This window comes from Gadus macrocephalus, chromosome 15 (genome assembly GCF_031168955.1).
Source record: "Gadus macrocephalus chromosome 15, ASM3116895v1".
NCBI lineage: Eukaryota > Metazoa > Chordata > Actinopteri > Gadiformes > Gadidae > Gadus > Gadus macrocephalus.
In genome coordinates, this window is record NC_082396.1 from 11,087,590 (window position 1) to 11,115,139 (window position 27,550).

Consider the following 27,550-nt stretch of genomic DNA (forward strand, 5'->3'; position numbering starts at 1 on the left):
GAGGTATTATACGGTAAATGAGGATATCAGATTTAGGGTGACTAGTGAGTACGGGGCCTGAACCTATGAATCTGGGGGGATTGGGGGAGGTTTGGGCTGTGGCGTGCATCTCCCCCCCCACCCCTCCCAACCCAGGGCCCCTGACCAAAAGTGGGGGAGGTGGATGTGGTCTATTCATCTGAATATACAAAGAGCATGGATGTTGTGGGGCCATGTGTATGTGTTGGGGTGTGCGTGTGTGTTGGGGTGTGTGTGTGTGTGTGTGTGTGTGTGTGTGTGTGTGTGTGTGTGTGTGTGTGTGTGTGTGTGTGTGTGTGTGTGTGTGTGTGTGTGTGTGTGTGTGTGTGTGTGTGTTGGGGTGTGTGTGAAGTGTATGTGTGTATTATGTGTGTGTGTGTGGCTGTGTGGGGTTTGTGGCTGTGTGTGTGTGTGTGTGTAGTCGGTCCTCTGTCTACCATCACACATCATCACATGTCGTGTGTGTGTTTTCGTTCTCCTGCTTGAGTGTTTCTCTGTTTGTTTTACGCTGGCTCATGTTGGCCATCCGCCAGCTCTCCCATTCTCACTTTCACTCTCTCTCGCTCTCCATCTCTCCCTCCATTTATCTGTCTCCATCTCCATCTCTTAATTTTTATTCTCTCTCTCTCTCTCTCTCTCTCTCTCTCTCTCTCTCTCTCTCTCTCTCTCTCTCTCTCTCTCTCTCTCTCTCTCTCTCTCTCTCTCTCTCTCTCTCTCTCTCTCTCTCTCTCTCTCTCTCTCTCTCTCTCTCTCTATATATATATATATATATATATATATATATATATATATGGCCCGCACATTATCAAGCTGTGGTCAATAGACGAGGTGCATCCTCTGTTCGGTTTGCACAATAAGTGAACACGTTTATGATAAAGGTCCTCTTGACGGCTCGAATAAAACCTGTTAACCAATCCCAATCAGGTATCTTGTTGTCATGGTCACCATACCCACTGTGTTTGGTGTCGGTAATGGTTGAGGTAACAGCCAAATTACGTTTCTCAATACACAGTCCTGCTATTGTATCACTAGATTAAAACTATATAAAAGCTGTCCTCAAACGTTTTCTTCACTCAAATTAGATAGATATTTGCTATCTGTTATTATTGATTATATACAATTATTAATCACGATAGCGGAATACGTGCAATGTGGTATGCGAATATAGATTGCTTTTGATAACATAACGGTGTGCAGTTTTATTTTGGATACCAAATTTCTCTAAAAGTTTATTCTGCAGGTAAATTCAAAGTACCCGGTATCAAAATCAAATAGTAAGCTAGTACCATGCGGTGGAAAAGAGAAATTAGGGACAGCCATCTGCATAGACAAAGATGGTAACTCAGCGGGAGGGGGGCGGGGGGGAGAGAGAGTAAGAGCCCGTCACTGTCACTCTATCACTCTACCCCCTGCCCGGGACCGTAAATAAACAAGCCTGTTTACCCCCGGGGGACATCAAACGTGGCTCTCCTCAACAGCTAGATGAGCTGACCAACTGCCGGGAACCATCAGACCCACCTAACCCCACACCACCACCACCACCACCACCTCCATCACCTTCTTCTTCTCTCAGTAGCACAGGAGTCTCGTATTTCACAGCTGGGGATGTCGTCCAAGGTCTTCCCACAGAAGCCCAACGGCAAGATCACTCACGCACTCACACTCCTCGGGAAGAGACGTTTTTTTGGGTGGGGGATTTTATGTACATTTGTCATCGAATTTGAAAAGTAGCTCAGAACAGCGAGACGAAATTCAAACCTGTAAATGACAGTTTGTTTTTTTCTTCGCCTTCCTATGCCTAATGGCTATCTGTCTTCTTCTCTCTTTCCCACACAAGGTTACCTAGGCCTTCAACATTTGTGAAGAAAAGGTCTGCAGCTCAAAACACCTGCTAACTAAAGTAAAGACAAAACAAAATTGCAATACGGTTCCAAATATGTGCTGGGGTGCATATCGTTTCAAATCTAAATTGTTTGTCACATTTTTTAACAATTGAACTGAACAATGTACATATCACCACAACAAGGAGCCCATACTCTGACGAAAAGACAGAAAGACACCAACAACAACAGGCACGACCTTTGACCTGTGTGGATAAGTCGGTCAGCTAGAGGCTAGAGATCTCTCACCAGATAAACTCACCCATTCATGACACCTACGAAGAGCAGTCGCTCAAAAAGAGAAAAAACAATGCCTCCATTTGGTAAGTACATTTGGTACGTACTTTAGTAATCCAAACTAAACATATAATCCATTTTAGTTTTGTGTACATATGCATAATTTATCTTAAACTTAATTTTCTCCCCATGCAAGCACTCTAGAGATTTCCTTGTGGCCTTTTCTTTTTTCTTACGAACCAAGTTTGTTGCAGCACTGGGAAAGACGTTTGACACTAGACCTTCAACCTGACAGACCAACAGCCCAGAGGAGTGAAGATTCTGTAGCATGGTGGGGCTTACACAAACACTCATGATAAGTGTCTGTAAACACCAGATTGTTTTTTTACTTTTAGAGGATGGATGTTGCAATGTAAGCAAGCCTGGAGAAATGCTTAACCAAACGTTATCCCCGAGTCTCCAGAGTTCTGCTTTTCCCTAACCTCAACTGTACCGAGAACCACATCGTTTTTTTCTCCCCAGCTCTTAAAGCGGTCGCTTATGGATATGTTACCGAACACAAACACAGAGATATAGTCCGTGAGTGGCATGTGTGGAACCACACTAGAGTTAGCCTTCCCAGAACCCGACAATGATAGACAGAAGGGGACACTTTCTGACAGCAAACTGCGGCAAATGGATGGGAGGCAAAGTGTTGGCCTCCCATCGGCCTGCGTAACTCCAGTCGTTGAAAAACAACATAATCAATTGGGAAGCAACTTGATAGCTCCTCTCACATCTCACTCCTTCACAATAAAAGCGATCCTCCAAGTCTGCTTCGTTTCTCCTCACCCTTGAGGATTTCGGGTTTTTCCTCCCTTTTTTATCAGGTTCTACTGGCGAGTGTTAGCGGCTCGTTTCTCTGGTAAAGCCATAAAGTGCTGCAGCATTCCTGGGCTCACCTCAGAGAGCTCTACTCGCTAACGTCTTTGCAAGGCCTCCGAGGAGCAAGGAGGCTTTGGAGAGCAGCTTGTGCGTGGGTTTGCGCTGCATACTTTATGCTACCTTGAAGAATTTGTGGATATTTGCACCTCAAATCCACATGATTACAATTTTCCAAGGCGGAAAATTTATTGTGACCAGGAATCCATAATAAATAAATGAGGAGGAGAAGAGTATGTTACCAGTCAGATAAATTCCAATAAGTTGGATCTTTTTTTTTTTGCGTAGTGAGCAGCGACCTAAAGAACTGTAAAGGGATAACATATGCATATTTCACAATGTTGTTTTCTACGGAACAACATTGTGTGGCTCGCACAGAAAGACGACACACCTGTTGGCTATCAACAGATGGAGAACTAGGCTAGGATTGATGAGGGCAGCTTTAAAAACACCACAAAAACAACCAATAAAAGGAAAGTGGGAACCTGCCCTTTATAGGGGTCAGTGAAGGGATTTGCTTGACAGTAGCCAGGTAATGAGGCGACAGTTACACCCCTACTAGGCATTCAGGGTGGGAGACTTACATCGACATTTATTAATTTGGTTTAATGCAGCTTAGAATGAATTTGGATACATTACGTTAATGAGCCGACAAGTTTCGCATCTCGCCCAAATATGCCTTCAGGTAGGTTGTGGACACAAGGGATTAGACTCAACTCTAAACAGTTCCACTGTGCTAGTCATTGAACGGGAGAAAGTGAGAAACCAAACAGCTTGTGACTATAAAGTAAAAACTGCCGTACACTCAAACAAGCGCCAGATTGTACGGTTAACACCTACTTTTTTGGACAGCTTCAATTCTGATTTAATGCCGCTGTCGATATCTTTGGGGTCATTTCGTTTTTTTTATGTGGTCATGGCCAAAACTCCTCGTAATGTCCCAAGAATTCATAAAAATCCCAAACAAATGCTTTTCAAGACTTCCGAATGGTACTAAAGTGACTATACCTACACCAACCCTCCATATTTAACTATTTATTATTCAACCTCTTGGTAACTAACAAAGGAATGTGAGCAAGAGCCATACCAGTAAACCTGACACTGCATCCCCCCAAAATACAGTGATATATATATATATGCATAAAAAGGTCTTCAGTATCCCATCCCAGAAAACTTTCGATCCCCCCATCTAGCGCATAGCAACTGGGACTCTGGTTACTGCTGTTTCAAACTCCCCTAAACCATTGGAGATGTGTCTTTTTGGGGCTGGGGTTTGTCAGTGTGTGTGTGTGTTTATGTAGGTGTGGAATGGCCTTCAGAGCGTTTTAAGGAGCAAGCTCGAAGTAAAAGTGGCCAGGGGGGGGGAGACCTTTAAAGGTTCTACAGAGCCAGAGCTACAGAAGAGGGGGGGGGGGGGGGTTTGAACCTCAAGATAGAAAAGCCGATGAGACGTGCGGGGACTGCACCGGGGATACACTTGTGTGCGCTGCGTGTTAAAATAAGCATCATGGCGAGGACGAGACAGCGGTCCGAGGTCGTCTCTCCTTCTTAAAACGCTATGCAGTTCCCCTTGCATGTTCCCGTTCCCGAACCATCTTTGGGTGAAGGGAGGAGGTGCAGAGAGGGTTAAATAGGTCAAGGACCAAAAGGACCCCATGGCTTAAGTTCCTCAGCTCCTGTAACAACCCCCCCCCCCCCTCCCTAAGGCCCCAATGTCCTCCCCTGATCAAGACCCATGCTCACTCCCCATTTCCTCCCATGATGACGATAGGGCTGTGACAATGACCGCATCACCACCACCATGCGATGCCTACCACAGGGGTAAGGTCATCATCCCACATGTATTCATTTGTTTTTGCTGAGTGCACATGGTGTGACATGCAATGTCATTCATGGTTTAAGTATCACTATTGAGTATTTGCAAGGGCTTCTGGAGAAACAAAACGTAAGGGTCACTTCAGTTTCACTTCAACTTGGAGCGATAGGGGGAGGGATTATTCATTATTAATTATTTCTCGGCTTGAGTAGCTACTTGTGATACGGTGCAATTGTATACACACAAACACACACACACACACACACACACACACACACACACACGTATCACTGCAAAACGCAGCAATACGTTCCTTTTTAAATCAATACCATCCCGGCCCTGGTTGACTCATGGCTAACCCTACCCCCCTCTCTGGATGTCACTTGCGTGATGATAAGGCTGACATTAGGATCGGATTACAAGAGCGAGAAATAAGGTGATAAAACCGCAAAAGCGCGAAGCAGAGCCAGCAAGTTCAGTCAGAGTGGAGGAAAGGTGCTCTGTAAAGATGGGTAAAGTGTATTAGGTGTGGTGGACTGTAACAGTTCCACTCATATAAGACAGGCACATCACGTCTTTTAAAGCACCAAGCGCTATTTTGACCTCTTTTTACTAGGCTACCATATGTTGCACAGACACGATAAAAGTTTTAGTAGTAGAACAGCATTTTAAGAACCATTTTAAATACCGGGATTATCGGGTCCATTAAATAGCCTGCCCGTCTGAATCCTGTGTCTCTCTTCTCTTAGACATCCATTTGTAGGGTCTGTAATATTTCTGGCCAAAACAGGTCACTATATACAGTAAGTATATAAAAAAATATATCTTAACCAATCTGATCTCAAAACTAACATTTCCCGGGCCTATTTGGGTTAGGATCTGTGATCTTTGACCCGTGAAGACCTCTGGTCTGCAGTGTTTTCATGTCACCTTTTGGCATCGCCTCATTTTGCTAGGAACCTTGAATGTGGTGACACCAAGTTACCAGGTACTTTCTGCAACTTTTTCCCAAAGTAAAAACCCAAAAGGTTATCAAAGAAGAGTCGAGTTCAGCCGATAGCTTGAATTAGATAGCATTTTTCGAGGAGTGGAAAACGGCATGTGTCAGCCTCGGTGACTCAAGAAAGCCCCTGTGCCTGGGGAGAGGAGAGCTCCATATATGGGCCTGAGATGATGAGGTGGGGCTGGTGGAAGGGTTGGGGCTCCAAGTCATCATTTTTAACACAATGTGATGTGTGTGTGTGTGTGTGTGTGTGTGTGTGTGTGTGTGTGTGTGTGTGTGTGTGTGTGTGTGTGTGGCCCTGATCTTTAATGTCCATGAAAACACAACAGGTAAAGAAGGAAGGAAATTCTAGTTTTTTGGGGAAAAACAAGTAAACAAGTAAGCTCAAAAGATCTGGGCTGTACCATTGTCATTCGGATTGTTTTTGTTTGGGCCGGGGCCGGTCAAGTCCTCTCTATCAAGTGACCCTTTTCTTCTGCGTCAGAGATTCTGTGGCTTCAAGCTTCATATGAAAAATCAATCGAGTGAGGAAGAAAATAATAAGCAAAGCCTCAAGGCTTATCAACCAAATCATTGCCCGATGTGAGACGCAAAGCTACCCCGTCAACGGCCAAGCAATCCAATATTCTGGACATCTGGAGAAGTCCTTGTCAGAATGAAAATGAAGAGAAAGTCGAGAGATTTGTTCACTGAACTGGACTGACATTAATATTTCATAGACACACTATTCTTCTCTTTGATGCATGCAGCCCCTTTAGCGTGTCCTTACATCGGAGAGGAGGGGGGGGGGGGGGGACTCCAGACTGACAAAGTTGAGACCCGGGGTGATTTTTCTTCTCACGTACACTTCAAATCAGTTTCTCATTTGTCGTGCCGATGTTTTGATTTGCTGAAAACATCACGCATTTACTTTCTGAATCTTTAAGTTCCCGATTGCCAGTATTAACAAACATATTTGGGTGCTCTCACTTATACAAAACCATACATATGAAATAGCAGAGCCATAAAGTCGGCATTAAAAAAGCAACAAAAGGTAAGGCCCCCTTCCTCATTTTGGAAGTACTTCAAAGTTAATTGAACCACCCATTATTATTGGAAGCAGGTCAAAATCATCCCTCAAGGAAATTGCTTCTTGGTTTCGGTTTATATTCTCCCAGAAATACTTTCTCTATGAAATCGTTCATCTCCGTCAAGATTGTCGACACGTTTCATTTCAACAAATGGCCAGACGTTTCCTTGCAACAATGTCATGAACGTTGCTCAACGGAAAGATAAAAAGCAAAAGGTTTAGGTTTGATTCCTCGGTTCGAGTCACGCCCACTTAACAACCATCACGCCTCATACTCACCGGCTAAGCCAGCCTCTCGGCCACTGGGCCTACTGGTACCTCCCTAATTGAAAAATGGGAAGGAAAAGAGTTGAGCGAGGGCTCAGCCACTGAGGAGGATATCAGGAAGACTTGGCGGTAGCTCCCCGTTAAGATGGGGGCTAAGAGAAGCCAGCTGGTGGGGATCTAAACAATTGGCCTCAGGTTTGGCCCCGTGCCTTCTGCTGTAGGGCTGCATACACACAGGTTGGAAGGCTTGATCCGGGTCCAACTAAACAACAGTTTGGGAGGGGGGGGGCGGGGGGGAGACGGGGGGGGGGGTAATGCTTTATTGTCATTTAGAAAAAGCATACGTTCACCACAGCTTCATAACCCCTCCCCACTTGTCTTACTCCTCGATCTCTAGAGAATTAAATAATAATATGCTCTTCATCATTCAACGTCCAACCCCCACAGCGGTTATAAATGACAAACATCTCCCCAAGGCGGCGAGCACCGTCCATATGAGTCAACCTAGAGAACGACCCGTTCCTCCGTTTATTAACTTTTGATTGTGCGGATGGAGAAAAATACGGAAAGAAGAAAACCGCTGGTCTCTCCGTGGATGATGATGAGGATGAAGACGAAGTTGATGAGGACGATGATGCTGATGACGATTGCGATGACGGTGTTTTCACGAGACAAATACTTGGTCCAGGTGACGTTGGACTCGTCAGGGTTCGACTGGGTTCTGGGGATCAGAGTGTGATCTGTAGCAGATGGCCCCTGTGGTTGCTCAGGCCCCGTGTGATGGCCCCCCGGGCACCACAGGCTGCCAGACATGTGGCCCTTGATATAGTCCTAATAGCCCTTATTAAAGACTGGCTTTCAAGTGCTTCTCCTTACCCGCTCCTGCGAAAACATTACCAAGGAAATGCACATAATCTCTCATTATTAGGTCTCCTTGACCATACACTGTAGTGTGTATGTATGTGTCGGTGCATGGGCGAACTATGTGTGTGTATTTGTATTTTATTTATTGTAGGTGTGAAGGTGGCTGTGTGTGCCTCAGTGTGTGTGTGTGTGTGTGTGTGTGTGTGCCTCAGTGTGTGTGTGTGTGTGTGTGTGTGTGTGTGTGTGTGTGTCGGGTAGGGACCGCTGTGTGTGTCCCCTTGGGCAGTTCTTTCATGGAGCCCTAATTACTAGTGAACTCTGAAGGTGATGCACGGCACTACAGCTACGACAATCTAGACTACCGTCCCAACATTTCCCAAGTCAATCTCAACTATTGATCCGACAGTTCCCTTCCCACTCAATGTAAACTATGGATCCCACCGTTCCAAGTATATCTAGACTGACGTTCCCACTATTCTCAGTCAATCTAGACCACCTTTCCCAATGTTTCCAGTCCATCCAGTCTACCATTCCTGCTGTTCGCAGTCTATTTAATACTTTTACCACTGTTCTGAGTCTGCCTTCTGCTCTGCTGGAGCCAGGGAAAAAGAAAATGGATCCCTCTCATTATTTGTATCTTATTTTTTCCTTTTCCCATGTCTGGAGCGTTGTTGACAGCCTCCCTGTTACCAATCGGACTATGACCTCAATCTTGCACCAAATGAGGCACAAGACAGGAAGTCCCCAGACACAACGCCAATGTGAACGATAACCTCCTGTGACTTTTTCATTAGAATTATTTGGAAATTGTTTCCAAACTAGAAATGCATTTCCTGCAGAAAACGCGTGTGAATGCTGACAGCTGAATGAAAAGCGCAAAGCATTGCTGAAAATGCAGAAATGTAGAAATGTAAAATGATTAATCTGTAGTAGTAGCTGAAGTATTTGTAGTACTAATGCTAGTAGTAGTAATGGTAGCAATGGTATTCTCTTTAAGAGAAAAGCGGAGCCGGTGCGTGATTAAAAGTAGCCCAAAAGTGCTGGAAAAATTGCCCAATCTGGCAACACTGCCTGATCGTCCTCAAAGGGTAGCGCAATTTGGTGGGAAAAACGCCCAATCTGGCAACACTGCTGAACGTCCTCACGCTCCAGCGTCAACGAAATCAATGAGAAGAACTGAAAACGAAACCGGTATGAAACTTAAACTGGGATTCTGAATAAGTATAAATGCTAATGAAATTCCGTTTTGATATTATTGAAGATACACGTGTGCAGATTTGTTAAATGGTTTGACCGAATGTAAACGGTTGAAAAATGATTTAGTTGTCAAAAGTGTCAGAGGCTGGGCAGAAGGCTTCAACGAGACCAACTGAAAACGAAACTGATGAAACTGTTTAGATTTCTTACTGTTTAGATTTGTTAAATGGTTTGAACTAAGATAAACGGTTGACAATTGATTTAGTTACGATGTCTTCAAAAGTCGAAGTGTCAGAATAAAGATCTCAATATCTAGGGTTTGAATGCTACAGCATTCACACTAATAATTTGTTTTTATTGAATGAAATGCGAGTCAACATTTGGTTTATGTGCGGCTCGACTGAGTTTGGGAATCAGGTTTTGTGTGAAGCTGAAATCACAGCATCTCCTGCAAACACATTGGACAGGAAAACTCAAGACCACCAAGTGATTTCCCATCCAAAGCTTTGACAATATTCAGTGTTTTGATCTTATTACATTTGTTAGAATGAGGAAGTGTTAAAAAAATGCCTGCTTTGCAGAAATCTTTTTCAGGCCGGATACATAGGATACAGATGGCATGCATGTGTTTAACCCTTCTTCAGCTTGTATAAAAGAGGAGTAAAGGACAGTAGAAAGGTAAAAGAGTAGCAGTAGAAACAGGATGACTTGACTTGGAAGGGACTCCAATGTGCTGCTATTCAACATGTCGTGAGTACTTCATCTTTGTTTCGACTGATTGTCAGCGAAGTCGCGGGACGATGTTTTCAACTGGGGGGACGGACGGACGGACGGACGGACGGACGGACGGACGGACGGACGGACGGACGGACAAGTGTTGGATGGCGGACTGGGCCTGAAAGGTGTGGTAGTCCGTAATCAGTTTGATGATGCCTTAATGATAAAAACGGTTCTGCAATAGGTCCCTTACTAGAAGTATAAAAACGTAATGGAGCCGAACCAGTTTGCTTATATGACCCTTCTGACTCAGTCAATCAGACAACATGTTTCAACGTACCTGCTTAGTGGAGATCGACGACGCCTGTGGTGTCTACGCCTTATCGGACCCAGGGTAAGTCCGCATTGGCCCGTTTAAAAGCCAATCACTTAAACAGGATGCTCCGTCTGAATAAGTACGACACTCATTTGTACAATTCTAAATCGTTTGTTTGGCTGCCATGTTCCCCTGTCATCAGGTTGTTCCTGGTGAGCGGAGGGTGCAGCTGGCCTCTGCCTCCTCAAATCAAAAAGCGCTCCAGAGCCAGCGCCACCTTCACCAACACCCAGCTGACGGCCTGTGGCTCAGTGGGCGTCTTCACCTACGACCTGGTCCACGATCAGCACAGAGACTACAACGCCGTGCTGGCCGTCATGTTCTCGGTGCCCTTTGACTACAACCTCTACAGCAACTGGTGCGGCGCGGGCATCTTGAACCGCGGCACTGGCTGCGACAACGACCTCTTCGACCTCATGTACTACGGCTCGGAGATGGGCTTCGTCCGGGCCAAAGGGGGCGCCGCTGCCCGAACGTTCAAGGGAGAGATCGTGGAGGTGGCCGTCAACATCACGGACTCGAGCACGGCGGTTCTGACTGTGGAGGTCAAGGAGCTGGGGAGGTTCTAGGACCGGGGAGATGGAGGGGGTGGCTCTCCGTCTAACCCCTGTCATTACGACCGGATCATTTATCAATAATCAATAATCAATTGATCAATCATGAATGTGGATACAACAATGTTACTAAAGTTCACTAAAGCCACGATAATTAAGTTTAATGTGTCATTCTTCCACTCTCACCTTTTATCCTACTCGGCTGAGTACTTCAGTGTACACTTTCCTTGATTTACTATACAGTATATGATATAAAACTAGTTATATAGTGTGCTACCATCAGAGGCTGTTCACTTGGCTTCCCCTGTGTGTGCGCCTGTGTGTGTGTGTGTGTGTGTGTGTGTGTGTGTGTGTGTGTGTGTGTGTGTGTGTGTGTGTGTGTGTGTGTGTGTGTGTGTGCGCCTGTGTGTGTGTGTGTGTGTGTGTGTGTGTGCGTGTGTGTGTGTGGTAGTGAGGCTGGAGGAGACAGTGTTTGTGGTTCTGGGGCTTGTGGAGGACATAATGATGATGGTGGAGGTGGCTGTAATGGGTAATGGTGGAGTTGGTGGAGTTGGTGGGGGTGGGGGTGGGGGTGGGGGTGGGGGTGGGGGTCGATGTGGAAGGGGTGATGCTAGACGGACCAACAGTGGGTTGGGCTTGCGCACGTAGCCAAGGTCGGATTGGATCTCCTGATCTCCTCCGCTTCCACCTCGTTATGACTGATGTTCTCTGCTAGGCCTCTTTCAGTTGGAACAGTAGAACCGGGTGATCACTTGCGGTCGGCTCTTGGCTGAGTGGCTACGCATTTCCTAAACGGTGTTCACACAAACAAGCGCTGATGGAGGCCAGACCGAAACGTGATCCAGGAGGGCCCCTTGCGCGCCAAACGCTGGAACCCGCGGCGCGGTAAAACGCTGGTACAATTACAGCACAGAACAACCAGAACATTTCTGCTTTTTTTCACGTTTTTCTGCGGTTAGACTGTAGTCCAACGAACGGGTTTCATATGTAGACTAACACCACAGACATACAACATGTACACTTTTGCGTGCCCATGATGTGAGCGGCGTAACTCGGGAGGGAACAGGGAGCAACGAGGTAATCATGATTACACAGGCGTGCCATTCAGGAGCACAAGACCTCGCGGCTGGCTGCGAACCCTTCCGAACAAGTTGTTAACAAGTTCAGGATGTGCCTCTCTCTCGCTGTGTGTGTGTGTGTGTCTGTGTGTCTGTCTGGGTGTGGGTGTGTGTGTGTGTTTATTGGAAGGAGTTGGGGTGCCCAGGACAACGTTCATTATGAGCAAAGCAGATGGTGGAAGAGCGATGTTGTCCTCCCTCCCTCCCGGAACTCATCCATCACTCGCTCACCTGTTCACCTTGTCATTAAGGGCTCAATATTTCACTTCACCTGTTTGCCGGGTCTTTGAGGTGCAATTAATGTAGATCACCTGTTAACAAAGTCATTAAGGTGCACATTCTGTGATTAGACACAGGCACACTCTAAAAAAGAGGTCTGACCTTGTCTTTGGCTTTTTTTCTGGCAAGTTGAGCGGCTTTGTCAGGGTTAATAAAAATCCCTTATTTTTTTAAATTTAGTAAGGAATATATGTAGATAATATCTAATATCCACCCCAAAGCTTTTTATTCTTTTCTACTTCTATCTCTTCCGCACCGCCTTCAACTAATTCTCCCCCCCCCCCCATTCTCCCCATAACCCCCCCCGCCCCCCGGTATGGGTACGGTGGCAGCCTCGCTGTAAACCAATCAGGGACTCAGAAATCTGATCCACCGCTCTCTCCTCCTGTCAGCACACATGTCAAGGTGAACTTGGGCGGGGTGGGGGGGAGGGGCAGTGGTGTTCGGGGTCTTTAAATAACTACAGCCCTCTCCAAACTCTCCCACCCACTCCCTACCATCTCACCGCACACACCCGTCCCCCCCACACCCTGGTTAAGAGTGAGACTCTTGTTTACAAAGACTTTGCAGGGGTTGTTTTTAGCGGAAACCCGATCAGAACATGAAGAAGTTACCGAATTAATCAAAGACCGGTTGGTTTGTGATTACAAGACAGACAAGTAACAACGGTGGCACTGAACCAGGAAGGACATGCTTTGAATATATGTGTATATGAGTCTCTCATCAGATGGGTCTTTGCATTTAATGTATGTGTACAATCATGCGTGACTAATCGCATGCTAATCTTTCAGCCTCTCTCCATTGCAAAGACTAGCACACACACACACACACACACTCACCACAGGCTAGCGCACACACTAACAAACACACACACACACACACACTAACATAGAAGAGTTTCAACTATGAGAGTGTGTGTGTGTGCATGCGTGTCGGTCTCAAACCTGTAAAACATATTGGCCACTTAAGTGTGCTAATGTTGTGCGTTGCGTGCTCTTCTAACAGCGCTCTCTGCTCGCTCCTTTGCTATTATAAGCAACATCCGTCTGAACGTAACAAATAGACAACTAGTGTAAATATTGTGGTTTCCCTGTCATTCCCTAGATATTCATGCATGTGCGTGTTGCTGTGTGTGTGTGTGTGTGTGTGTGTGTGTGTGTGTGTGTGTGTGTGTGTGTGTGTGTGTGTGTGTGTGTTGCTCTCTGTATCTGCGTGTGTTTGGCCGAGGGGTCAGGAGGTGATTACAAAGCTATGCCAACCAATGCCTAGGTGCCGACCCTGGGCGTAGCATAGAGTTTATGTGTGCGTGCGTATGTCTGTGTGCGTCTGTTTTTAGAGAGGGTTCGGTGCTCTGTGGTGGTGGCGGGGGGAGGGGAATTGTCTTGGACAACACGCCTCTTGTCTCTCTTGGCGATGGCTTCCCCTGGGAACCGAGCCAGGTCCAACTCTCAAAGATCGCTTTCTCTCTCAGCAGCGGCAGGATTTCATCTCTGACCCTTAGTCTACGACCCATCCCCCGGGACCTCCACCTTCTCCCCCTGCCCTCAAACTCCACCACCTTCTCCACTCTCTCTTCCTCCTCCTCCTCATGGACCTTCACCACCACCTGCTCCTCCGCCCCTCTGCAGTAGATGTCCTGAGAACCAGCTGCTTGGCTCTTCTTAAAGCCCTCTGGTCAATAGAATTACACGTGAATGAGTTATTTTAAATGCAATACATCTACTGACAGTTGCCTAAAGGAACAGCAACTACAGGAAACCAACAAATATATCCTCCCCCCGGCCTCCTTTTCTTCTCTTTCACTTTCACCTTCTATCCAGCAAGGAAATAGTCTAGCAGATCCGATCCGGCCTTAGGTTTGAGGCGTGAGCTCACCTCCTTCCTACTCCTCAAATCTCTTGTCTTCACTTTCCCTGGCCTCGTCTTCCGCTCTCACGCTGTATCAACCTGGTTTCCTTAAACACATGACTTCATGATTTATCCGGTTCGATGATGATGTTGATGATGAGGATAGTGATGATTTTGTGATGCAGGCTTTGTGCTTTACTCTGGTTGTTGTTGCAACTGTTTCTGTTGACACGCTACTGGCAGGTTGCTAAACATCACCGGTGACCGGCCCCCGGACGGGGGTCAGCAATGCTTCTCACGCATTCTCACAGCCGTAAATCCTCTGGCTTAATATACACATATGGCATCCTCAAAACACACTTTAACAATGACCCCCGAGCACGGCACCTAACAACGCATCACAACAACGCACAACAATGCCACATGACATACCGCATCACACAACAACGTACAACGCTCAACAAGACAACGTCTGACGGCACAAACTATGTGAGAACACAGAGCAAGAAACAACCGCAACACACACCCCGCCCCATCTTCCAACATGGCCGATCCACATGGTCAGGGAAAGCACGCTTTATGCAGCTCACACGTTAGCAAACACATTAACTCACCTCATGTCTTTCCCTTCAGTGTTAACAAATAGAAAAATACTCCCCCATGTTCGTGTTATGGTTCTGTGGTGGGGTGGTGCCACTCACAAATGAGGAAACTAAAATATTGTTTGCTTCAAAGTCGTGTTATTTAACCACACAACATGGGACAACACAAGCCATTTCCCTGCCAACAGAAACAAGCGTGCTTTGAACAACCAGAAGGGGGTAATCAGGGGTCATTCGTATTCTGGGAGCAATATATCTTGGTAAAAACTAATTAAAGCCGAACTAACATCATTTAAAACGGGAACCTGAGTGGACAGGCATTCAGATTTCAACACATCCAGGCAACTAATCGCCTGTTTTGATACAGGGGGCACGTAGTGGTTTCACACAGGCCTCGCATTCATAAAATACCCAGACTGGGATACGCGAGAACGAGTCCGCTCACTCTGCTGTATGAAGCACGGCACTGTTGCTCTACCATTCCCCCTCTCTCTCCTGGACATAAAACACACATAAATGTACATGTACATGTATCTCAAGCCTTTGTCTAGCCCATTGACTCACTTAATCGTCACTTAGGAAGACATTTAGCAAATAAATTAGCTTTGGCGGAGTGCCAGGGTGTCCAGCTTTGCGGCTGGCAGCTCTGACACAACACTTTCCACGGTTCCTCACACACACACACACACACACACACACACACACACACACACACACACACACACACACACACACACACACACACACACACACACACACACACACACACACACACACACCCTGCTTAACCAAACAGGCTGACAGGGGACAAACAGAGGGCAACCTGGCGATGAAATGTGGTGTGGCCCTCCTGGTACCTGCATACCTGTTGGCATGTGGCTTGTGTTTGTATTTTACAAAAATCAATAAACATATGAAAACAAACAAGTTATTTAGAAATTGTACCACAGACCATATTTCTGTTGTTGCCCTCTGGAAAGTATTGTTGTAGTACACCAAACCATTTAATTTGAACGATTTAAGAGAGAATTCTGTTTTGCAGGACTGTAAAGCGGTCAATTGTTTTGGAAGGTAAACATATTACCATGGAGAAACACATTATATATCACTCACTCTTTCAGCTGCTGCATTGATTCTGGTTGTAAAAAACAGAGAAATCAATTTATTTAATATCAACAGCGAGTGTTTCTAAAGTCTGTGTTCACCGCATCGCAGTGTTGATTACCAGGTGCATTAACACCCGTCCGACTTGCCATTGGTCTGCAACATGGTCGCCATGGTTTCAAAACCAACACAGCAGTCCCATGGTTGCAGTACTTGTTGATTGGAAGCGGCCAGGTGGGGCACCGTGATTGGTTTCTTTCTGTACATATCCCACAATGCAATGCAGCGTTTTTCTAGAGCTCATGTCTTGAATTTGACACATTCTTCAAGGCGTTTTCTAAATTTGATTCTGTTATTAGCAGTTATCATCAACCTATTTAGTTGATAATGTGGATAATTTTTTTATGTAATATTAGTAATAATATATATCTTTTATAACAATGCAAAATCAATGATTTCACCAGATAAACACTCAATAGTGCAATAGTATGAATCATTCCCAGTATCTTACTTAACATCACTTCCTGATCTGGAGTCGTGATAGAAGTGGGACAAACCCCAACCGCCACACACTGAATGACTACAGAATACTAGCATGTAAGAGTGACATTTTCAACCACAACCCCAAATGTTCTTATTTTACAACTGTAGAAAACAGAAATGAACAAAGGGCGAGTCACCGGCAGTAAAAGACATGGAACCATCTGGAAGGGTCTGCAGTTAAAAGCCCTCACACCTGTGGTAGCGGGGGTAGGAGGGGCTTGGCTGCCTTAATAGGCGCTCATGGGAGGACGTTAGAAGACAATGACGCTGCCGACAGGGCCAATTAGCACTAATGTGTGGACACTAGCCCCGCCCCTTGTTCACACAGAGACCCATAGGGTTGGGGTGGTGGGGGAGGTGGAGGTGGAGGTGCTTGACACACACCCACACACACACACATAGGCTTAATACCGAACACCTGGTGGTTGTAGCAGTCAAACAGGTGGCTTCAGTTGCTGCTGTAGCGAGCAGTTCAGTGTTCTCGAACGCGTCTGACAAACTGCTGAGAGGAGCTTCTCATCTGCTGCTCTGCAGCTCTCCCGAGAAACCCTCCCTCCGTCTGCTTTTAAAGAGACAGTGTTCCCTCTGTGGGGTTTGGTATCGTATGAGGCAGGATGGCCATTCTTCTGCTATGGGTAGATACTGTGGTCCCACAAAATACACATTATCTTGTTAAACTAAACTTTGGCCAAGATCACCTGATTATCATCCATCTGCTCCTGTCTTAGAATGGAGAACAATATGTCCACCTTTCTCTTTCTTATTTGTCCCAGTACGACACAAACACAGCATCAGATCCCATGCATTCATTTCATGTCGTTCCACCATTATGGAGAAAGGGCTGAATGCTAGCGACCCCGTCTTAACACTCGCGCCGTCGCAGCGCGAGTCCCAGAATACCTCTGTGTGACACCCCAACGCTGCACTGTCCTGTCCCTGTGTGACATCAAACCGGCCCGCGCTGCCAGCGGACCTTGAAATGACACCCTCCACTTGTGGAGCCGGCGCCAGTCGCGGGCCACTGGGTGCAGGGAGAAGGCCCTACTGGGCACGCTCAGACCAGAGCGCCTTGCGTCGCTAGGTGGACGCTCAAATAAATAAATACCCTTCTCTCAGATCTATCTGAGAGGCGTCACGGAGAGGTTGATTTAGAACCATTATAAATAAGTTGAGAGGACGTATCAACACATCTCTGCCTCCGATAACCTCCACATTTAAAGAGCGATGACACCCTGAACCCCCACTTATGTTTGATGCATTATATTTTCAGCAGTCTATTTTTGCTTTGATCTCGACAAGTGAGTGTGATAAATAATATACTGATAAATGTAGATTGTTAATATTGACAAAGAAAACTCAATAAATAAATAAGGAATAAATAAAACCGATGACATCACAGCGTACCCAAGACTCCCAGCCCTCACACACAATAAAACGCGGCGTTATTGAAACATTCACGGACAGAGGGCCTTGGTGAGCCCTCGTTGTGGGGGTTTTAAGAGCTGAAGCAGGGGCTTTGGGTAAGCAGGAGTGGCGCTATCTCCATTCCCAATCTCCTGCCGCCCTCTGGCATCGCCTTCAAGCACAACAACATCTTAATCTGACCATGCGCACGCACACACACACACAAAAACACCACTGAATGACACCAAAAGCAGGATTCGGCCAGCCGAGGATATTAGTTGGTGGAGCCCTCAGGGTTCCACCTGAGCTGTGTGTGTGTGTGTGTGTGTGTGTGTGTGTGTGTGTGTGTGTGTGTGTGTGTGTGTGTGTGTGTGTGTGTGTGTGTGTGTGTGTGTGTGTGTGTGTGTGTGTGTGTGTGTGTGTGTGTGTGTGTGGGGCAGCTCTTACCTGGAGGACAGAGGCAGTTGTGGGGCACATCGCGGGCCTGCCGTGTCTTGGGCAGCCGAGCTGCGAGTTTCTGATAGAAAAGGAGAAGAAGAGTGGAAATGTTAGAATGCTTCATATGAAAGGATCTGAAATCCTTTCCCCTGAAACAGTAAACAATTAAAAGTATTTAGAAGTGAATAAACTAGCATTTTCCTGTACAAATTTCCTGCCACTGATCAATCTCCTTTGCTAACCAATGATAAGTGTGTTCGTTTCTATCATTTTTATTAGTGTATTTTTAGACCATGCCATAAAACTTTCAATGTGTATAAATCCATGCCAGTGCGCATACAACCTCTAGAATTGTACACAGAAGACAGAAAAGTGATTGATAGGTAAAATCCAATATGAACTGTTTAACACTTGCCCTGAAAACTCAATTGAGCCTTTATCAAGGTCTTAATACTGGACACAAGTCCTTACTAAATCAACGAAAAGGGTCAATGCCAGCGATTTGATCCCACCGCCAGGACATGAATACAGGTTCATTCTCAGCGGGATGCCAGCCCCAACCAGAGCAGTGACCGCAGTGTGAGCTGTTTGGAGGCGGCGACAGACAGGTGCAGGAGGGGATGTTATGGAGACAGGGTTCAGGGTTCTTGGTAGAGACGGTCAGGCCCAAAGTGTCCCCCAGGAACGCAACCACAGATCCAACAGCAGTTGAACAACGCATCACACTCCAAATAAAGGATCCGTAGAGAGACAGAGTGTGCTCTCAACATGATAGTTAAATGTGGGCGCATACCTGGTGTGTAACCAATCACTGACTGCATCCAATGAGAATCGCTTTACACCTACGTTATTTAATCGGTTCTGAGCTTCTTGTATATTTTTCTAGACGTTTCCATGAAGGATAGAAAGAAATAGGGAAATCAAATATTGTAAGTCTAGGATGGAAGGAAACACCAAATGTTCAAATATCAACTGTGTGAATAAATAAAAGGAGACTTAATTTTTTTCCCAGAATCCTTCCAGGAAGAAAGGACCAATAACAGTGACATCCAACCCACCAGAACCATTGTTAGAAACGGCAGACTCAAAACCAACCTGGAATCTCTCTCATCCTCTCTCTCACACACTTCCTCTGTCTCTCTCCCTCTCACACACTCCCTCTTTCTCTCTCCCTCTCTCTCTCTCTCTCTCTCTCTCCCTCTCACACACTCCCTCTTTCTCTCTCTCTCTCTCTCTCTCTCTCTCTCTCTCTCCCCCCCTCTCTCACCCATTTCTCTGAGAGCTCTGTGTGTGTGTTATTCACCAAGAGTTCCAGGAATGTATTTGGTGTATACTGGAAGGGCCTGCATGGCGGCTGGGGAAGTGTTTAGTGGAGACCGGTCCTGCGAGACCGAGAGCTGCTGCACTACTCTGCGGTAGTGGTGGACGTCTAAAATGGCCCCTGGCTCGACCCGAAGTCAAACAACAGCTGAGGTGGCAAGCGCCCCCCCCCCCCCCCCCCCCGACCCCACCCCACCCCACCCAGACAAGGTGACAGAGATAAGGGGGTACACTGAAAGACGAAGGAAGACGAGAGTCCGTCCATCCCAGCCGGATCAACCTGTAAATAAGCGGCCCCTTCAAAGGGCGGTGCATCAAAAACGAAGGTCCCTCAAATGATCAGCCCTGAAGCGGCGAGTAATCATTAGAAATACGGACGGCAGCCTTCTATGGGACAGCCGTCGATGATTCAGACGGTGAGTTACCCCGAGTGTATGAATGGTGACATCACCACTGGCATGCACAGCGGCCTTGATGGTTAGGGGTGGGTGAAGGGGTAGCTCTACCGTACAGTACCCATAGAGAGAGCTAGGGGGTGGGGGGGGGTGGGATGGTAAGAGCATTCCCCGCCTCTCCGCCTCCCCCACTTTAATGGTAACCCGATGCGGGAGGTTTTGATGTGGTTTAAACGTGCTATTTCAGGAGTATGACAGTGGCTTTCACAATCCCCTCATCAGATTAGCTTGAAGATCCCTAATATGCTGCCCTACCCCCCCTAGCCCCCTACCTCCCCCCCCCCTACTCCATTGCGTTTGTAGTGCACTTAAGAGTTTTAAGCACTGTGCCCGACCGACCCGTGGCTGTTTAGAAGTCCTTCTTAGAATTAATCGTTGAGTGGTCTGCGGACCTGTTTGAAAGCCTTCCGTCAGGAGCACCGAGCCCACCCATCGATCGGCTCGCTGCAGGGCCGGCCGATCTGCTGTTTGCCAGCGCTTGTGATGAAGGAAGCCCCTGTGTGTCGTGCGCTCATTGTAAACGCCGTCATGCCGCGGCCACTTGAAGGTCACGTTGCGGAGCCCTGAGGTCATGTACACAAAGGGCTGGTGAAACAGAGACCGAGGTACTTAAGGAATTCCAGCGCTGCTAAATTTGGATGTCGGGGGGCTTAACGCAAAACATCTACAATCCGCGACAGCGTTTGAACTAGTGGAGGAGCGGCAGAGGTATCGGGGATTTGAACCCTCCCAGGCTATTAAAAGACCTATTGATTCCTTGGAAAATGTCCACAATAAGAAGATCCTATGCTTTGGATCATTCACATGTAGGAGATAAACGAGGAGCCGTTTGATTTCACACATTCTTTATACGTAAAGCCATGCCAGATGCCTATAATGGGAAACTAATTATATTACAAAACCATATTCTGGGAGGGGCAGTGGCTCATCCCGCTAGTGTGCTCACCAGGAAGGCAACGTACCTGTTAGTGACCCAGGTTTGATCAGTATCTATACACTTAAGCTCATTCCCTCTCTCTATTTAAATTCCTGTATATTTTCACTATCCTGTCAATGAAAGATGGACGACATTTATAAAAAAAAATAAAGTATTTAGCAGATCAAAAAAAAAACACTGTGTACAGTACAGTACAGTTATATGCTCCTATAACGGCATGTGTACTGTTGAGATGATTCATCCCAACAATATTTTTGTTTTTAAGAGCTCAGGGAATGGCAATGAAGAAGTTCTGAGAGTTGTGCCGAGAAGTTGTGATTAAGAATTCTTCCCCTCTTGACCAAATGATTCCACCAGGCAGAAAGCAAGACTTCTGGTGCATCTATCTGAGAGCGAAGAAGAGACCATTCTCTTCGCAACGTCCTCCTGACTCGTCCTCTGAGAGAGCGCAGAGCTTCTCTCTCTCTCTCTCTTTCATTCTCTCTCTCTCTCTCTTTCATTCTCTCTCTCTCTCTCTCTCTCTCTCTCTCTCTCTTTCATTCTCTCTCTCTCTCTTTCATTCTCTCTCTTTCATTCTCTCTCTCTCTCTCTCTCTCTCTCTCTCTCTCTCTCTCTCTCTCTCCCTCTCCCTCTCCCTCTCCCTCTCATTCTGCAGGATGCTATTGCAAGTTATTCCAGAGCTGAAAAATGCATTTGTCTGCATATTCCACCAAATGATACAGTGTTTCCCACTAGTGTTTCTTGGGCATGCGTGCCTGCTTTTATTGTTCAACCCCTAGGCCTGTGCAAGCGTGCTGAGGTATCTGTCACTGAGAGCGGGGGGGCCACCCAAACGCATGCCGCAGGCTGTACAGGGCTGAGGGGTCTAGGGGGGACTGCAGGGACCTGGGTGACGAAACCATGACCGGGGGAGGCTGTATTTCTCCCCTTTCCACACCTCAAGAGTCTGGCCGCTGCGCTGCACACACAGCTCCTGCTCTGGAAAATGCACAGCCGGTTCCCTGGCCATAGAGAGGGCCTATGGAGGGCTTGTTGTGAATTCTCTCTTTTAAAAGCATGAGCAACATTAAAGGATCAGAGTAGAGAATTTGGATTTCATGGAAACTGTACATTTCAGATTCTTGGTTGATGTGATAAGTTGATGGCATTTATTTACCTGTAAGACCTTATTTAGGGTGAAAGCCTAAACCTCCATTCCCATCAGTGTCTAACATCTGACAGAGTACAGAGTTGTGACAACATGCAAACTGTTGCAAAGTTTCCATATAAACGTTTATATAAGAGTAGAAATAGGTTTACTTTTGCCAATTGGACTGACATGATTGTCTGTTTTAATTAATTATTGAGTCAATGTATGATTCGTTATGTTATTTTATTACCAATCTCCCCCGCGTGTAGACCGATGTTTAATATTATAAAGGTAAGATCGTCACGGTATTTTTATTGCATGGAGTGCAATAACGCTTACAGCTCCTCTTAATATTAGGAGATACCCAAAGTGAAAGTGGAGGTGACTCAAAAGGTTGTGTCAAAGCAAACAAAAGGAAAGGAAAATAGGCTGCCTACGGACTTCAATCACCGTGGAAGAGGTTGTTAGTGTAGCTGTGGAAGTGGTCAATTAAAGGGCAAACCGGGGCCAAACAACTGTTTTACACAACAGATGGTAAAGGAGAGTGCGACTCAGGGTTATAGGCTACCTACAAAGTAATGTAAAGTGAGTGGATCTGAAAACGCAATGTGTTGTTAAGGAGGAGACATCGTGCAGGTGTCCCTAAATACAAAAGTAAGAATGCATTTCTCGCTTTGTGTGTGAGCCTTATTGGTCATATAAAAATGCACCATGTCAACTGCATGGGGTTCTAATGCCAGTTAACTTTTTTTTTTTTTTAAGTCAAGACTTAAAAAAAAAAAAAAGGTCTTGACGAGAGTGCATGAAGTAACCTATTGCAAATTTTATCATCAAAGTTGCACCTCGTGTGGCCAAGCATTTAATAAGTAGCATAGTAGGCCTACATCTTTGCGACCATCGGCGCTTACCTCTTCCAGAATCCGGTCAAGACGGGCCAGGATAACGGGTTCCACCTGCTCCGAGGACATCCATGCGGTGACCTGCGAGTCCCGCTGCTGCTCCAGGCTGAATATCCGTGACTGCAATTCCGACGTCCGCAGAAAGACCGCCATGCAAACTCCCAGAGACAAGAGGCTTAAAATTATACAAATTGTCAGGCCGGCAAAATCTCCAAAGTTTCTCCAAAGCGGCTTCTTGCAAGCGTCCTTGTCGTCACAAGTCCTCCGCACTTTGGGGTGACCGGTAGCTCTCCACTGTTGTTCCTCTTCCATTTTTCATGCAGACCTACTTTAACTTTAATATGTTTTTTCCCCCACAATGAAATCCAAATATGAATCAAGAAGATAAAAAAGACCACTTTTGGTAGGCTACTTAAGGTCTTGCAGCTGTCCTCCTTCCAAACTTTTTCTTGCTTGATATTCTCAAATAAGTATTTATAACAAAATCAAAACACGACTCATTCCTGTGGTGTTTGGCATCGTTCAAGTCGGTTAAGCAACAAAACCGAGAATAACAAAACCCAAGTCAACTCTCAACTTCACTTTGCACCAAGTTTCAGCCGAGCCATCTGATGGTGCTGTCTGAGCGGTGTAGCTGCAGCTCTCTCTCTCTCTCTCTCTCTCTGTCCCTGTGTACTGGCCGATCAGCCGTCAGTGCGTGCGCTGAAATCTGAGCCTCTCTCTCTCTCTCTCTCTCTCTCTCCTCTGCTCTGGAGCGGTTTTACACTATGCGCCTTTTGCTAGGCTGCTGCGCAAGTGCACGCTCCTCCTATGACTCGGGTTAGGCTAAATGTTGGGGCGGTAGGATAGGTTAGATTCAGCGGCGGCGACGGCGTTGCCCCCTTTGATCCGTGCGCATCCGCGAGGGATATTTTTAGGGCGAGCGCTGCCAGTATGCAGAGTAGCCGCGCGCCGCACGAGCGATTTTGCAGTCTGAAGTATTTCTGCCCTTCTTTTCAGCCCTGATCCATGCGGGAAAATACATAAACATATCTGAAAATAAAGTTACACGCTGGGTTGTATTTAGAGTAGTTAGAAGCAACTTTACAAACTTTTTTTGCCAGATTTAGTATGTATATTCATATTCTTTGAAGTTTACTTAATATAATTATCTTAAAGCATTAATCTTGAATCACTCATAGTGATTACATTAACATAGGCATACAAAATAGAGAGTGTGTGTGTGTGTGTGTGTGTGTGTGTGTGTGTGTGTGTGTGTGTGTGTGTGTGTGTGTGTGTGTGTGTGTGTGTGTGTGTGTGTGTGTGTGTGTGTGTGTGTGTGTGTGTGCGTCTCTTTCTATCTGTCAGTCTGTGTGTGTGAAATGTGATGTAGGAATAACTGACAGGCTTAATACCATCATTTAATAAATCACTCGTCAACCTTGCCAAGATCAATTATAAACAGCATGAGTTCTGAACCAAAGAACCAAATATTAATGAAGTCAGAGACTTAAACTGTAGAGTACCAACACTTTAAATGCCACAATTTATAATCTGAAAACTGCTCCTTTATTCTGCTGGAATAGTCAAGATGTCCACCCTCCCTGTGATCAGCTGTTTAATAACAGTTCTCAGGTCATCGCCGGGAGCCTTTGAAGTCCTCGTCTAGCACCTCATTAAAATGGCCGTCCCAGCCACACAGGATCAACATTGGCGTCCAAGCTGGACTCTTTGTTTGTTTGCTTCTTTGGCCCTCCCATGTTTTTGTGTGTGCTTGTGTCTGTTTTAGTGTACTATGTGTTTTTGGGATTACCGTCATTGCATACTTGCGTTATGACTACAACTAACAATTGGTGGGACTACAACTACGGACAGCTCTATTCCTGTTTAAACATAAATGTCAATGCTTTAAAAAATGTATTCAATTGAAAAATCGCAGACAATCTGACTTCACTGACTTGCAAAGCACAAATATTGGTTTCATAAGCTGTTGAATATTCAATCACATTCAGTAAAATGTTGGCTGTCTAATATTGTAAGATAAAATGTGTTACTTTTAACTATTCTCATGTATGTGCGGCATTCAGTTTGTGTGTGTTTACACTTGTGCATGTGTTCAAAGTTCACAGCACCTGTGACGGTGTAATTAAATTTAACAGCCACAGAAAAAGTCGTAGTTTGTCCATCACTGAGAACGTGAGAAGCAAGACCCACTGTAAAGCAATGGAAAGTGCTGCTGTTCAACAGAACAAGCAGTCATTTTGTGCTAGGGAAGGTGTATAAACATCTTTTACATACTCAACATTTGTTTTTGGCCAATCTTTACCATGTCTTTAAACTGTCGAACTGACACATGTGACTTTAACGTCGTCCAATGTCTGCCCCTCCATTTCATTCCCACAGCTAAAGTCATTTTTGTAAAGTTCACCTTTAGCTGTAATGAATTTACAGCTTGCGGATAGTTTAAGCATTTGTGTGCTGTCGCCCGGGCACAACACACACATTTCTGGTATCTTGGAATTACCTTTTAGAATAAGTAAAAATGTTTTGTTTTTTCACACATGTATAACAGTAAACAACATGACTTATAAACGGAGCTGTCAAATTGCAACACTGGGTTTGTGAGAGTTTCCGTCTAGTTTATCCAAGGTTTATTCAAAGTGGATGGGTTCCATTGCTAGCAACACTTTGGTTGAATTCAAGCATGGGCCAACTCATAAATGTCTTTACCTCCTACAAGTCCCCTCATCGCCACCCCCCAGTGTATGAGCTGACTTGACATGGCAGATACAATCAGGAATCAAGATAGTTTAACTCATGGGGATGGCTTGTTTAATTGGATTGACAAAACCACAAGAGTGGTTTATATTATGGTATTTTGTTTCAGGGACCACAGCCGCAAACAGAGTTCAAATAATAACGGAGAGTTCCTGGCTTGTGTGTCTCTCTCTCTTTGCGCCATAATTGTATTCAGAGCCAAAGTGACGGTCGCTTCGCCGGCCGGCCACATCTTAAAAGACGTGAGACGTTACCAAAAGGTTTATGACTATGGTGGGATGGGCTGGGATGGAGTGGTGATGAATGCCATGCGTTACCAGAACTTGTAATTACAAGTCAACCGTCTGTCTGGCCAGCTGGCGGTGTCATTCTCCAAGATGGAAAACACACATTTGGAAATGAGTCTTAAGAGGTCCAAGAGGTACATCGCCATCAGTCGGACTGAAGATCAAATCAAAAAGTTGCTATGACAGCTGTGATAAAAGTTGGAGTGGGAAAGTAGCGAGAATTGATTCCTCTCTCATTAAGACACTCAACTACGAAATGGTAATCAAAATGAGATATTGCGCATATCTTTGCCAATTTCAGTCCCTTGTTTCCTATTGATATATATTCATCTATCTATTACATGTTGTAAAAGTAAATCAATGGTAATGTTAGCAGACCTATGCTTCAATATTTTGGTGGGGTCTTTCTGCTTTGTATATTTTGGAATATTAGCCCCGCAATCGTTATAAACGCAAGCCAACAGTGAAAACAGTAGTATACTGCAATTATTACCAGCCAATTTTAACAAAACAAAACAAAAAATATCCTATATAAAATGAGTAACATATGCCCCTAAACTTTATCACTCCCAGAGCCCTCACCAGGGCATCTGTCTTGTGGATAAGTGCATAGTAATCTTCCAGAGAGTTCAATAGCTCAACATGTGCTGTGGTTTGAACAAATCTATGGAGGCTCTACCATTTAATCTCAGAGGATTCAGTCCCCCCAAAAAAGCAATCCTACTAACAGGCTTCATTGCACAGCTTAAATTGAGCAGCAGAATTGTTTGGACTCACGGACGCAGGAACACGTTTCAGCATTTGTCTTAAGTATGGTTCTAAATGCCCTGTAGTTCTTATCTGTAGCTGCCCGAGGGGCCCGACCAGGGCACAGGGTCACTTTAATAGTTCAGGGACCTGCAGTAGGCCCCTGAGATTTAAAAAACAACCATACAGCTTCTCACTGCAGTTGTCCTGGTGTTATAATCACCACACACATTTGTTACACATTAAAGTGAAGTTATCAGAGGAAGTGAGCAGTGTGTGTGGGTGTGTGTACACAACATGCTGACCAGGAATTGTCTGTAACCAATTAACAAAGTCCGCTCTGCTCTACAGGGATGGAGGTATCGAGAGAATATGTGTGTTTGTGTGTGCAACAAACACACATTCTCTCTCTCTCTCTCTCTCTCTCTCTCTCTCTCTCTCTCTCTCTCTCTCTCTCTCTCTCTCTCTCTCTCTCTCTCTCTCTCTCTCTCTCTCTCTCTCTCTCTCTCTCTCTCTCTCTCTCTCTCTCTCTCTCTCTCTCTCTCTCTCCCCATCTCCCCCCCTCTCTCTCTCCCTCCTCAGTGTTTGAAGGTTAGTAAGATTTAGGATCTTCCAAATGAACGTGTCCGTCTGTGAGAGCCACCTTGGGTGGTAAGAGTGCAACAGAGAGGATGGAGGACAGAAAGAATGAGGCAATTTCCACACTAAATGGTGGAACCCAATAATAGTGCTGGGACCCAGGGTTAATAAAAACGCACGACACA

At 45.7% G+C, this 27,550-nt stretch overlaps 2 protein-coding genes and 1 long non-coding RNA gene across 8 annotated transcripts in view; 1 reads left to right on the forward strand and 2 right to left on the reverse strand.

Moving 5' to 3' along the window:
* Nucleotides 1–23,778, reverse strand: part of col13a1 (collagen, type XIII, alpha 1) — an 86,395-nt gene extending 62,617 nt beyond the window's left edge. Inside the window, exons 1-2 of one of the 4 annotated variants that reach the window (XM_060073105.1) lie at nt 23,005–23,771; nt 18,265–18,334 (exon numbers count right to left, since the gene is read on the reverse strand). In XM_060073105.1, coding sequence (XP_059929088.1) covers nt 18,265–18,334; nt 23,005–23,307 — 373 coding nt within the window. In that variant the 5' untranslated portion in view covers nt 23,308–23,771. Of the gene's footprint in view, nt 1–18,264; nt 18,335–23,004 lie in introns of all 4 variants that reach the window. The other 3 variants (XM_060073103.1, XM_060073102.1, XM_060073104.1) reach the window with 3 other exon arrangements.
* On the reverse strand, nt 214–10,310 carry LOC132473124 (uncharacterized). Its single transcript, XR_009529257.1, has 2 exons — nt 10,133–10,310; nt 214–9,481 (listed from the first exon to the last, which is right to left on the reverse strand). It is a non-coding gene; the product is annotated as an uncharacterized LOC132473124 (long non-coding RNA).
* On the forward strand, nt 9,191–11,198 carry LOC132473123 (uncharacterized). 3 transcript variants are annotated; one of them, XM_060073106.1, is made up of 4 exons: nt 9,214–9,266; nt 9,917–10,022; nt 10,303–10,383; nt 10,508–11,198. In XM_060073106.1, exons 2-4 carry the CDS (start codon nt 10,018–10,020, stop codon nt 10,932–10,934), a joined length of 513 nt encoding a protein of 170 aa, XP_059929089.1. In that variant the 5' UTR covers nt 9,214–9,266; nt 9,917–10,017; the 3' UTR covers nt 10,935–11,198. The 3 variants fall into 3 exon arrangements, with proteins under 3 accessions (XP_059929090.1, XP_059929089.1, XP_059929091.1); XM_060073107.1 differs by lacking the exon at nt 9,917–10,022 and having other exon boundaries at nt 9,191–9,266; XM_060073108.1 differs by lacking the exons at nt 9,214–9,266; nt 9,917–10,022 and adding an exon at nt 10,134–10,174.
* Nucleotides 23,779–27,550: the final 3,772 nt, after the last annotated feature.